Below are 13,354 nucleotides of genomic sequence, written 5' to 3' on the forward strand. Positions count from 1 at the left end.
CTAGTACAGTCTTTCTGCATTCCCAAATAGTTTAAAGATTTATAACCGGGGAAAATCCTCCATTGTGTTACCTTATAGCGTGTGGGTCAGGAGGTGAAGGACGGAGACACCAAGTTGTTTCCAAAATGCAGAAACTGTGGGACAATAAGAGCATAGATTGCTGGCATTCACAGGCAGTATTCTTGATACGTTCACTCATACTTTCATCAGTCCTCATTGGTCACTTTGTCTTCCTAATTTCTTAGGATTTTCCAGAGAGTGTCACTAAAAATTGGACAATACCTAGAGCATACCTTCCTTTTGTCCGTATTTACAAGGGACAGTCCCACTTTTGTCCCAGAATGTTTGGTGGGTATGAGTGTATTGCAGTGTTCCACAGCCCCAATTAATCACAATAACGTGTTTTAACGGCAGATGTGTTTAACTATGTAGATATATTGTTGTTATTAGCTTTCAGTGGGTCATCATGTCAATTGTTTTATAGCAATGTCTGTGATGTCTGTTTCATTACTTGGTGGTGTGTATTGCATGTTCTTGGGAGCATAAAAGGACTTGTCCTGTTGCTAGTTTCCCATGCCACATAAACAAATGGACAGTAACACTTTATGGCTGACCGCTGGTACACACCACACACGCAGAAAAGAAGACTTTGCTGAGACCACTGTGTAGATCCCACCAGGTGGTCTAAATCATTTTGGACAGTGAATTAGCATGACTCAACTGGCTATTGATGGGCAAAGTCAATATACCAGGTGATATTAACACAAATATGTCCCGATGTGTTCTCTCATATTGATATCACAGTTAATGGATTTTATTTTGCATTAATGCTATTTGAGTAGCATGACCCTAGAATGGCTTTGAGAATAATGCATGTGGCTCCTTGTATGACTACATCAAAATCACGCATTTTAACACAACACAAATGACCATGTGTTATTTGAAGAAATCTACAGGCGCAGATAATATTGCTCCTTTAGGCCTTGGTCTCAACTGAAAGGTTGATGTCAGCACGCGCTTGTAGTCCATCAGGTGTCAACTACAGGAAATGAGAGATATCTTAATACATATACCTTTCCAAAAATACCAACTGGAGACAAAAAAATATATTTATTTTAGTTACCTCGCTCTAAGCCCAAATATTCTGGAATGGAATTTCCTTGTAACCAATCCTTAAAGTGCCTCCTTTATTTTTTAAGAATTTATATATCTTTCATTTTCTATTGTATGTTTCTCAGTAAATATATTTCTGAAGCATGCAAACATTACGTACATTTGATATTTCTTGCTTCAGGATGTAGTATTATCTCTTCTTTCTTTTGGTGCTTGTTATATCTTCTCCCAGTCTTACACGGATGTGTTAGAATTGTGTCTAAACAGATTGACAGTTTCCTTGCGTCAGATTTCTCCAAAACAACAGAAACTGTCTTTCTTTCAGAAATTTTAAAGGCTCGTATTTCTTTTTTTGCAGTAGTAGTCTCACTTTGTTAAAGTAACTTTCATGTCAGTTTTCATGATGTGTTTTCCCCAGTAATACCGTATTTGCTTGATTATAAGACGACCCTGATTATAAGACGACCCCCCAAAATCTGAATATTAACTTAGGAAAAAAAGAAAAAGCCTGAATATAAGACGACCCTAAAGGAAAAAAGTTTTACCAGTAAATGTTAATTCATGTAAACTATTTTTTTAAATAAAAGCTATGATTGAGAAAAATATTTTTTTTGTTTTTATTTCCTTGTATTTTCCAACCTGTCCCCCAGTTACGCACATCTGCCCCAGGCTTGCCACACCAATATGGCACTGTGCCCCATGATATGCCTTTTAACCCTCTATATGCCACTGTGCCCCATGGTATGCCTTTTGACCCACTATGTGCCACTCTGCCTCCAGAAATGGCTTATACCCCTATATCCCATTCTGGCATTTAGGGGGTTAAAATGCATATTATGGGGCAGAGTGGCATATAGGGAGGTATAAGGCATTCCAGGAGGCAGAGTGGCATTAAGGGAGTTAAAAGGCATTGTATAGAGCACTCTGCCTCCTGAAATGCCTTATACCTCCCTATATGCCACTCTGCCCCATAATATGCCTTTTAACCCCCTAAGTGCCAGAGTGGCATAAAGGGGTATAAGGCATTCCAGAAATGCCCTATGCCCCCATTTAACACACACACACACACACACACTTACCGGTGCTTCCAATTTCCTGCTGTATTGCCGGGGCAGCGGGTTGACGTCTCCTTCCGCTGCAGCCGGAAGGAGGTGGAGTTGGCAGCGGGGGTTTGTCTGCGTCCGTCGCGCATACCTTCCCCGGCTGTCAGAGAGGCACCGGTGCGGGGAATTCTGATCTCTGACAGTCGGGGAAGGTATGCGCGACGGATGCAGACAACCCCCGCTGCTAGCCACACCTCCTTCCGGCTGCAGCGGACGTTGTCTACGTGGATCACGTAGACGTCAACCCGCTGCCCCGGCAATACAGCAGGAAGCACCGGTAAGTGTGTGTGGGGGGGTGCTATTTGAGGTCTGATTAGAAGACGACCCCGATTAGAAGACGAGGGGTATTTTTCAGAGCATTTCCTCTGAAAAAAACCTTGTCTTATAATCGAGCAAATACGGTATGTAATGAGCATTATTCTATATGATTAAAGTACTTTTGTTTTAAGGGTATGGATCTCAGGTTTCAAATAGGATAAAAAATTTAACAGAATAAACATTCCTAGCTTATTTTAGAACATTATGAAACACTGATTTTTGCAAAGGACTGTTCCATTATTCATTATCCATTAAATAGCTTTTCTCCTTGATGTGCAAAGTGTCTGTGAAATGTTCTGTAGGCTTAATCCCCCCTGATGACACTTTAGCTTGTGTTTCATATTTCTTAATGTTTTGTGAAAAAAAAATAAAATAGGAATGTTAATAGTGAGACATGTCCATTTTGAGTAGGGGATTAACATTTTATCAGTTTTTGGTTTTTTTTGTAATTTCAAGAAACAAAGGACACGTGGGTTTGTGTTGTTGATTCTACCACATTTTTATATTGGAGATATCTAAGACCTTTCCAGGACATCTAGTGGCATCCTCTCATAAGCCCCTGCCCTGGAAAAATCGGATGACTTCTATTGAGAGCTGATGAGTTGTGTCTTTTACTATAGAGCAGGGGTGTCCAAGTTTTTTCTGCAGTGGGCCACTTCATCAGAATTGTATACGCACTCATTTTTCACTGTGAGAATATATGGCCTTTAATAAGATATGCAGATTAAAATAAAGTAAATGACACAAAACCTTTACTTTTCCTCTCACTGATTTCTGGGCCTAGAAAGTTTTGTGACTACAAATTCAGGATTCTGGATAAGTAAAAATAAAATAGTTCTATTTATTTTAGGGATGCACTAAAATGAAAATTCTGGACCAAAACCGAAAATTCAGGGTTCACTTAGCCGAAACTGAAAGTGACCCCCCCCACACTTTTAATAAAAGTTAGTTACACACCAAAATTGTACAAATTTTTTTATATATTATGATCAGCAATCTCAGGCATACCCAGATTCCAGCATGTACTGGTTGGCTGGGCATTGTATTTTTTGTCCAATTTTAGTGTGTAACCACACTTTTATTAAAAGTAACACGCCACAATTGGACAAAAAAAAATCAACAATATGATTTGGCATGATAGGAGTGTGATTGCTAACAGCAAACACACTCTTTTCATACCCAGGCAACCAGTAAATGTTGGAACCTAGGCATGATGGGACTGTGATTGCTGTTAGCAGATTGCTGTTAGCAATCACACTCCTATCATGCTAAGTCAGCCAGTACATGCTGGTACAGGGTGGCTGTAAGTCCAGACCCCATACTGCTGGCAGCATCAATACACAAGGGGGGCAGCTAGCCAGGTTTCAGCATGTACTGGCTGACTTAGCATGATAGGAGTGTGATTGCTAACAGCAATCACACTCCCATCATGCCTAGGTTCCAGCACTTACACATCCATGCTATCACACACACACTCATTCATTCATATACTCATTCATTCACACATTCATTCCCTCACAGACATACTCATTCAAATAACCTCCCCCACCCCCTTACCTACTACAGCTCTCGATGCTGCTCACAGACTTCAGAAGGGGGCGTGGCCTCCCTCGTTCTCCCCACAGAGGAGGCAGGACTGGAGCAGAGAATAGACCCTCCCACAAGTAAGCGGCAGGGCTTGTGAGCCTGGCTGCCGATCTCACGCGGGCCGCACCTCGAGTTCACACGGGCCGCATTTGGCCCGCGGGCCGCGTGTTGGACGCCCCTGCTATAGAGAGTTCTTGATAACGTTCACGGTTTTAGGTGCTTTTACAACATTCAGGAATACTGAGACTCCATCTGATCATTACTGATTGTAATGAGAAATTGCTACAAATGTTTTTGAATAGAGACCTGTATTTTTGCATATAGCCATGTTCTTCTCGACCTTACGATTCTTAGGGAATTCTGATAAAAGTTAAGTTTTAATTATTGGGTTTTTTTTACTTGCAATATAAAACCCACCATGTTATGTATGTTTAAATGAAGCATTATTACTTGGTATTGTGTGTTATCAAGCGTAGGATAAGACTTCATAACTGGAGTTTCCCCTAGAACAAAGAATCTTTGTGTTAAATATGACAACATTTTGGTGGACCTCATAAAAGTAATGAATTCAGCTACCGTGAATTAATAGAACGTGCAGCTATGTAGGTATGGTCACAGTGAAGCGAAGCAGTTCGCTGTCAACAAAACCTTACAAGCAGAATTAAAATAACAAGCCTTTACACCACCTTTATGGCAATAACACCTTGAAAATTGTTGACAATGAAGGAATGCACATCTGTGTTTTGTTTTTTCAGGAAACATGCCAATCCCTTTGAAAAACCTGCAACAAATGGCCCTTTATCTAGGAGTGGTGTCTGGAGGAGGATGTGCCCTTATGTATTATTTTATGCAGAGTAAGTAGAAAGAAAGGTTTAATCCTAAAAACTACCCTGAAAACCACATGGCTGAACAAAGAATTTGTCTTGTTCTGTGCTACCTTCACCCAATAGCTACTTCCTGTATAGCTGTATTGAAATAAAAATACAATTTTATTAAAATACCTGTAAAGTGTACATTTTGGCCTTAGAAGCTCCATGAAAAGGAAATACTTAATTATGCTTTTTGTTATACACGATAAAAATAGAAAGTAGCATGCACCTCAATCATCCCTATTTAGAAGGACAGTACCCCTTTGGAAGATAAATCAAGCTATCCTTCTTTCTACTACTGATGTCCCTCTGTTCTAGCATCTTAGAATATGTGGTATCTGCAAGCTGTTTATAGGGTGGTCAGCTAAATATATCTAGAGGAAAACTATGAAAACTATTATGATTTCCAAGGTGATCTTTTTCTTGTTAATCATGAGGCAGTAAGATACCCTTGTATCTAGACAAGGAAGAAATAGCAACTCAATATGGGCAGGTCTCATCAGCTCTTTCTGTGATGTTGGAAGTACTGTCTGTTATCTACTTTGTCCTTTTTAAAGATTGCTTATTGTGAGAATATATATGCATATCATAGTTTTATTTCTTTTCAGAAACATTTGCCAGCAAGGAGTATTACTTGTCTGCTGTCGAGGAACTCAAGAGTCAAACTGAAGCTCTAGAAGTCCTAGGAGCACCACCTCTTAAAGTCCACTATCTCCGGTTAACAGACAAACACAATCGTGTTAGCCCAACCAATGCTCAGGTACATTGCTAAAGAATGGACGTTCTGAAGCTGTCTCCAACTTCCTTAACAATTGAATGTAAATCAATCTTAAAAATCTCCTTTAAAAAAACCAAAAAAAACCTTTGTGTTCTTTTTTACACTTTCAGTAGTAATTGACTGCATCAAGATCATGTGAACAGACAGTAAGATAGCCCTCTGCAACTGCAGTGGTTCAGGATGGGCTGCTATATGGTGTTCAGCTGCCACAGTACATAGTCCTATGTTTTATAAGCATGTGCCCACAGGTTTTCAAGATTCTTACCTTTTAATACAGATGATATATGTACAGCTCAGGAATTGTGTTAGTCAAGCTTGTTTAGGTAAGTGCTTTGGAATGTCAAATAATAGTGATTCTATTACTCACTGCCTAGGCAGCGGTATGTTTCAGCGCAGCCACTACAAAATCATAATTATACGTTTTATTTACATAGTCAACAGTGCATTATGATTCATATGGCACCCTACAAAACATAGCAAAGGAGAAATGACCTTACAAAAGGAAAATGTACCAGTGGAATAACAACGGTGCTTAATGGAGGATACAAAAGTCTAATTCCTCTATTAAGGCCTTATTATCGCAGATAACTCTGCATGACTTATAGTGACATCATGCCGTGTGCATTCATGACTTTGGTTAAAAAAAAGAAAGACCCACTCATTTGCTGAACATCCCCTCCTATGCCTTAAAGCAGTCAATCACTGGCAAGAAAGTGCTTCAATGAAAACAATAGGAGGCTTGTGTGAGCTAGAGCTGGCAGGGGGTGACTAATGCAATGCAAAAAGCCGGGGGAGCTTTTCATTTTAAATTAATTGTACGTTATGGTTTCCTACTACTTGTTATAACAAGATTTATGGTGAGCTTTGAATATGGAGACAGAAGCCTCAGGACTGGAGAAGATATGGCATACAAAAATATAATGTATATATATGTGTGTGTGTGTGTGTGCAAATACTGTATATGTATATATCAAAATATGTATAATGAGATTGTTGTAGTTACATCTGGTCACCACATTTCAACCTTGAAACATCCAGTACAACTGGTCTGGGTCTGAGAATAATGAGTGCTTTTGTACCTGGGGTAGATTCATTCCTAATCTCCACTCTTGGAGAGGCACATGAATCCTCCAAACTCTTACATAGTTTGCACAAAGGTAAATTCTGAGAATAGAAGCCGATGTCACGCTACAGGAATTTATTAACAACCTTGAAGGGTGTTCCATGAAACAGTCACTTTGGAATAAAGTGCTTAGTGTCATTTTACAAACTTAATTGTAGGTCTGTATTGTTCCCTGCATTGTACAGGCTTTTGGAGTAGGGTCAAGATATATATATATATATATATTTTATTATTATTCTTTATTTGCAGATCAAGATACCGGTGTCAGGAACCATATCAGCTGGATATCTCTATACCACTTCAATCAAAGAAAATTTAAATAGCAGGTGCGTGTACAAAAGGTGTAGACTTTTACATTTTAAATACACAAAAAATTTCACCAATACAGGGATGGTTTATGGCCCAAATACCCCACAATTAATTTGCCATTTCTATTACCATGGCTACATTCACATGAAAATATTATTTGCAAGATGACCAGAGATGCCCCTATATATTGTAAAGTTAATATGAAAAGTTTTCTTGAATGCCAGTTCCCAGGGGCTGGGCCTTCATATGAACTCGTTTACTTAAGGAAGAGTTGTTGGGAGAGTTTGCAGGAGAGTTATGGTTTTTAACTTGCTCACTTCACTATTCATTAAGAAGGATCAACACTGACAAGTTTACCCAACAAGAAGGGCTGAGCTTGTTCTGTATAAGGCACAATTCATTGTAAAGAAGAATCACTGATTTTAATTATACATCGTAAAGTGCCTGTCAAGCTCTGAAACAGGTGATGAAGGACTCACTGTGAAGACCCCTTTCCTTTTACTTAAATGAGAACAATATAAGTTTGTTACAGTCCTTGAAAATGTCTTTTACTCCTAAATATAAGTGAGCATGATACATACTGGCTTCTCTGGTTGTTCATTCAAGAAACCCCAAATGGAGAATTTATCGGAGTAAATCCTTATAAGCACGTAGGGTATCCATTCAGAAGTTTACAGGAAATGTCCTGTTAAGATGTGACAACCACTACCAAATGGTCCTGCTAACAGATTAAGTTCACTGGGGTCACTACAGGGGTTGCAGCTGCGACAAGGCCCAAGCCTCTAAAGGGCCCGGTGCGACCCCCTGTTTCTGTCTCTACGTACCAGTTCAAAATAGTTTAGAAAGGGCCCTTCTGACATGGACGATCCAGGCTTGAAGGGCCCTTCCTAAACTATTTTGAACCCACACGGGGAGACAGGAGCGTATCAGGGTGATGTCACCTGACCCCGCAGTGAACCAGAGATAAAGCTGCTAGAGCGGTGAGAGGTAAGCAGGGGCGGGATGTATGTATATGTGTAAATGTGTTTGTATATATGTATATATATATGTATGTGGGCATGGATGTGTAATTGAGTGTGTGTCAGCATGGATGTGTAATTGTGTGTGTCAGCATGGATGTGTAATTGAGTGTGTATGAGCATAGATGTGTACTTGTAAATGAGCATGGATGTTATTATTATTATTATTATCTTTTATTTATATAGCGCCAACAGTTTACGCAGCGCTTAATACAATACATAAATTCAAGGGATATGACAAGACAAGAATTGACAGACTAAGACAAACCGATACATTTGGTGGAGAGAGCCCTGGATGTGTGTGGGAGCATGGATGTGTAATTGTGTGTGTGAGCATGGATGTGTAATTGTGTGTGTGAGCACGGATGTGTAGGTGTGTGGGTGAGCATGGATGTGTAGGTGTGTGTGTGTGTATGTGGGTGAAATGGAGTGTGTGTTAGAATGAATGTGTACCTGTGTGTAATTTGTGTAAGTGTGTTTACATATGTGTGCCAGGAAGAAGGGGGCAAAAAAGGTGCAAACAAGTTGTGAAGTTGGGGGGCTCCGGGGCAATTTTCGCACCCGACCCTGTGGTTTCTAGTTATGCCCCTGATTAAGCTAATACGGTACATTCAAAAAAATATATAACAAAGCAAGCGCATACAATGGTAACATTCAAACTAAATAGAAGCTGTCACGTCCAGAATTCCTATTCTTATACCTCTATACTACATACATTTTAAGTTAATTTAATTATAAATATAAACAGGGCCAGATTGGGGAGGACTGAGGAACCTGATTATTCCTTGACCTTTGAGAGACCTCTCCCGCTTCAAGTGTGTGTATATATAGATAGTAGGGCTGCAACAACTAATCGATAAAATCGATAATGAAAATCGTTGCCAACAAATTTCATTATCGATTAGTTGAATCGATTTTTATCGATTATAAAATGAGGGTTTTTTCAGAGCATACGCTCTGAAAAATACCCCTCATTATATAATCTGTTTCAGTGACTAACAGCAGCAGCTCCTACTTACCAGTCCCTCCCTGTAATTTAGGGGATGCTGTGGTTGGGGTCTTTAGGGTTAATTTAGGGGATGCTGTGGTTGATGGGGTCTTTAGGATTAATTTAGGGGATGCTATGGTTAATGGGGTCTTTAGGGTTAATTTGGGGCAGTTGCGGTTAATGGTGTTAAACACACCATTAACCGCAACTGCCCCAAATTAACCCTAAAGACCCCATTAACCATAGCATCCCCTAAATTAATCCTAAAGACCCCATTAATTTAGGGGATGCTGTGGTTGATAGGGTCTTTAGGGTTAATTTAGGGGATGCTGTGGTTAATGGGGTGTTTAGGGTTAATTTAGGGGATGCTGTGGTTAATGGGGTGTTTAAGGTTAATTTAGGGGTAGTTATGGTTAATTTAATGATGAGGGCAAACTAAGGGGAATCTAAATCCTGGGGGCAGTGAAGATTAACCCTGTATTTATTTATAAAAGTATGGTGTCAGTGTGATGCGAACGGGTCTGTGACTCTATGAGGGGACTATGAGATATCTGGGGGGGTATAAGGCATATCTGGGGAGGACGGAGTGACATATCTGGGGGTGTAAGGCATATAGGTTATATAAGGCATATGTGGGGAGGGCAATGTGGCATGTCTGGGGAGGATGGAGTGGTGTATCAGGGCGTATAAGGCAAATCAGGGGCCACGGTGGCATATGTGGGGGTAGAGTGGAGTGGCATGTCTGGGAGGCAGCGTGGCAAACTCAAATGTGCATAAATTGGGGGGGCTGGTTCGGAAATAAAGACAAGAAATGCATTTTCTCAAAGTTTTTTTTATTCTGCTGTTTGTATTTAACATTATTTGTTTATTAAATTATTTTAAATAAATGAAAACTTTACATTCATTTGTTTTAAACGATTAATCGAAAAAATAATCGGCCAACTAATCGATTATGAAAATAATCGTTAGTTGCAGCCCTAATAGATAGATAGATAGACTTATGAAGTAAAAACAGCTATATTGAATTTGATGCTCTTTTTGTATTTTACAAGATATTAATCTATATGTAACTCTATATTTATGTCTTCCTCGCAGGTGGACTCTTCAGGAAGTCGTATTACAATTGAACAATGGACAGCGCATTCCTATATATCATTTAGATTATGCTCAGGTGAAGGGTGAAACACTAGAAAATGAACTATCCAACTATTCAGTGTAAATAATAAAATGTTATAATTTCACATATATTTTTATGTATGAGTCTACATTCACAATAGCCCCAGTTAGTGCCATTTACTTCCAGTACACAAAACATTGGAGCCTCTTGCAGATTCTGTATTGTGCGCAGGCTTACAGCAGACCTATTTCTAATAAAATACACCTATTAATAGAATGTTAAATTGTCTATAAAGTTAGGAGTTTAAAGCAGTTCAATAATTTGGAGCATTTTCAGTATGGTTCCAGGGTAACTCCCTGCCATCCCCAATTAATGACCATTAATAATGGCCAGTTTTTTTCAAAAATAATATTAAGATGGGGCAGACAGTGATCACGCGCAAAAATAGAGGGACCACTGGTGGTACAGATAGGGTGTGTTAGTATGTGGCTTCCAATGCCTCTGCCAGTAAAGCAGTGTTTCTCACTCTATCTTTATTTCCCTTTTTTTCCTCCCTTCTCTCTTTGCACTTTGCAGCCACTATCTCTCTTATTTTATACCTCTACCTTCTGTTTTTTTTCTATAATTTATTGGTGCGTGATAATCAAAGTACAGACACGTAATATCACATCATTTATTAGACCAGTAAACACAAAAGAAACCTCCGTAATCTCAGTTGCCATTAAACATTCAGTTTTAGAGCACTATGAAAAGATTAAACATCAAGTTTAAGTTAACCAAAATAGAAACCTCTTCGGACCTCAAAGCTTTAACATTGCCAATTGATGGTCTTGATTATGAGGGCCTTCTCGCGAGAGGAAAGAAAAAAAAAAACGTCTTCCTTATTGAACTCACTTTTTTCTCATTAGATTCCTTTCCTTCTTATTTATCTATTCACCCTTGTTTTTAACCCCTTAAATGAAAACTGTGTTTGTCACTACTGTGGTAGTGGTAGTGGTTGACGGCCTTCCTTTCCAGACTTTGGACACTAGCGGTATTAGCCTGAGCTGATTCCATAAGCGCCAACAAGGAGCCCAGCATATAGTTGCCAATACAAACACCTTTTGCTATTTTTGAGACAAATTGAGACACTGCTCCTTGAAGCAGTGACCAGTGTGGTCACTTGAGTATGGCCCCCTCACCATTTGTTTCTGTAAACTCACATGAGACACTTCTTGTCATGTTTGGTTAACCCGCTGTGGAATATGATTGCGCTATATAAATAATAAAAATCAGAATTCCGCACTGCCATAATTCTCCTCCTGCATAGTCTTCCCCTTTGGGCTTTTAGAAACCTGCTGTAAGGCTGTATGTAAACACCGCTTTGATTGGCTCACAGTGGGCTCCATCAGCATATCACAGCTCCCAGCACACACAGACTGAGATTGAGACTTTGATTGTCCATCCACTTCAATAGGTTTATATAGCTTCACTCTGGGCCAATCAGAGGACTACATATACTGGGTGATGGAGGGGACAGGCATCATGTTGGGGGGGGACATGGCTCTCAGCTCTCACTAAAGATGTCCCTGTATTAAAACAATGGTGGATCCGCTGTTTGTTATAGTTATGCTTTGTGAGGATTGTACAGACGTGTTTTCCATGGATACTAGGTGATCTCTAGTCAACTTTTTTTTTCACTTTGCATGGGAACGATAAGTACACTATATTCACCTTGGATCCCCTCTTGATGCACTTTTTTTTTATACCCACCCTTAAGTTGCCCTGGCCTATGGCTTGTGGTGGAAGGGGAATTTTATTTATCTTACCAATCAATTGGCTGGGGCCTGTGACACACTCACTGGCACTTGTATCGGACTTGAGTTAAGAACCATTGGGTCACCTGAAGTCACATTGGAACTGGGTCCCCGAAGACTCTATCCTGTATTCGTGGGGGGAGTGGTGTGTGCCTTCTGGCCCCACTCCTCCCACTTTCTCGTTACGTAGTGGACGTGAAGATGGTGGCTCTCCTCTCGGGGAGATCCTAGAAGATCCAGCACACCCAGATGTTGTCTGACTATCACCGTTTGGAACAGCCAATAGGATTATTATCAAGGGTATCTAAACTATAGTGAATGGTGACTTTTTTTTTACTGTGCTAATGTGGGCCCCTTAACAATAAAAAGCACGCGAGTGTGCCGGTTAAGGGGGGGCTTTTTTGTCCAATATGACATCTCCCACCCAACAGTTCTTGTCTTATTTCTGCATTTGAAATTTGAATTTATTTTTTTCCTTGTTTCTTTGTAAAGCACCTAAAGTAAAGGTTGTAAAGCACCTGTTGTTTATAATATATGCAGGAAATAGTCAGGTGCGTGCAGGCAAAGATGATATACAGAATAGAAAAGCAATTGTAGGGAAATTAGTTATACAAATATTGTAATAGCTGCTTTGCTACTGATAAAACAATTCCACAACAAATACAGTGTTCAGCGCTCTAGTGATTAATGTAAGATGGTTTTATCCGATGTGACAGCTCTGCTTTGTTAAGAGACTCCTTGGAAAATAATATATGTATTTCAGTACAAAATCTATTGAGGAACAATGCCAAGCAGAAAACATAACACTGTACCAAAGAAATTGTAAAAATGCATATTTAGGTTAGGAGTCATGCATTGAATAGGTAAATGTCAATATTTGGGGCTTTGCAGGTTGCCAGGGAACAGATTCCCTCACCACTGTGGCATTTCTTTTTATTATTCAAGTGATATAAATACAGGAGGGGACAAGAGTTCACATAGCTTTGCCAAAAACTACATACCTTGAAGCCAGGGGAGGACTGGTACCTTTCTGCCCGGGATGGGGGCAGGTACAGCTGAGTGGCCCCCTCGTCCTTTGCCCAACCCCTCAGTAACTACTACACACTAGCACACATACTTACACATAATTACACTAACACACTGAAACGTCCTCCCTCTATCACACAAATTACACCCTTACTTTGCCCAGACCCTTTCCTTATAGGTGCTCATACACTATGCAAGCAGCCACCCT

General features: G+C 39.8%; 1 protein-coding gene across 1 annotated transcript; it reads left to right on the forward strand.

Moving 5' to 3' along the window:
• Positions 1–4,881: 4,881 nt before the first annotated feature.
• Positions 4,882–10,426, forward strand: LOC149300670 (cytochrome c oxidase assembly factor 1 homolog). Its single transcript, XM_089484743.1, has 4 exons — positions 4,882–4,975; positions 5,599–5,750; positions 7,141–7,217; positions 10,303–10,426. The coding sequence occupies exons 1-4, from the start codon at positions 4,882–4,884 to the stop codon at positions 10,424–10,426; spliced, it is 447 nt and encodes a 148-aa protein (XP_089340869.1).
• Positions 10,427–13,354: the final 2,928 nt, after the last annotated feature.

Source organism: Sceloporus occidentalis, unplaced genomic scaffold (assembly GCF_023333645.1).
Source record: "Sceloporus occidentalis isolate IW3139 unplaced genomic scaffold, rSceOcc1.0.p SCAF_23, whole genome shotgun sequence".
Lineage (NCBI taxonomy): Eukaryota > Metazoa > Chordata > Lepidosauria > Squamata > Phrynosomatidae > Sceloporus > Sceloporus occidentalis.

Coding starts and splice junctions, on each gene's coding strand:
- LOC149300670 (XM_089484743.1), top strand. CDS start 4,882: ATGCCAATCCCTTTGAAAAACCTGCAACAAATGGCCCTTTATCTAGGA. Junction 4,976..5,598: donor TATGTATTATTTTATGCAGA/GTAAGTAGAAAG, acceptor ATTTCTTTTCAG/AAACATTTGCCAGCAAGGAG. Junction 5,751..7,140: donor TTAGCCCAACCAATGCTCAG/GTACATTGCTAA, acceptor CTTTATTTGCAG/ATCAAGATACCGGTGTCAGG.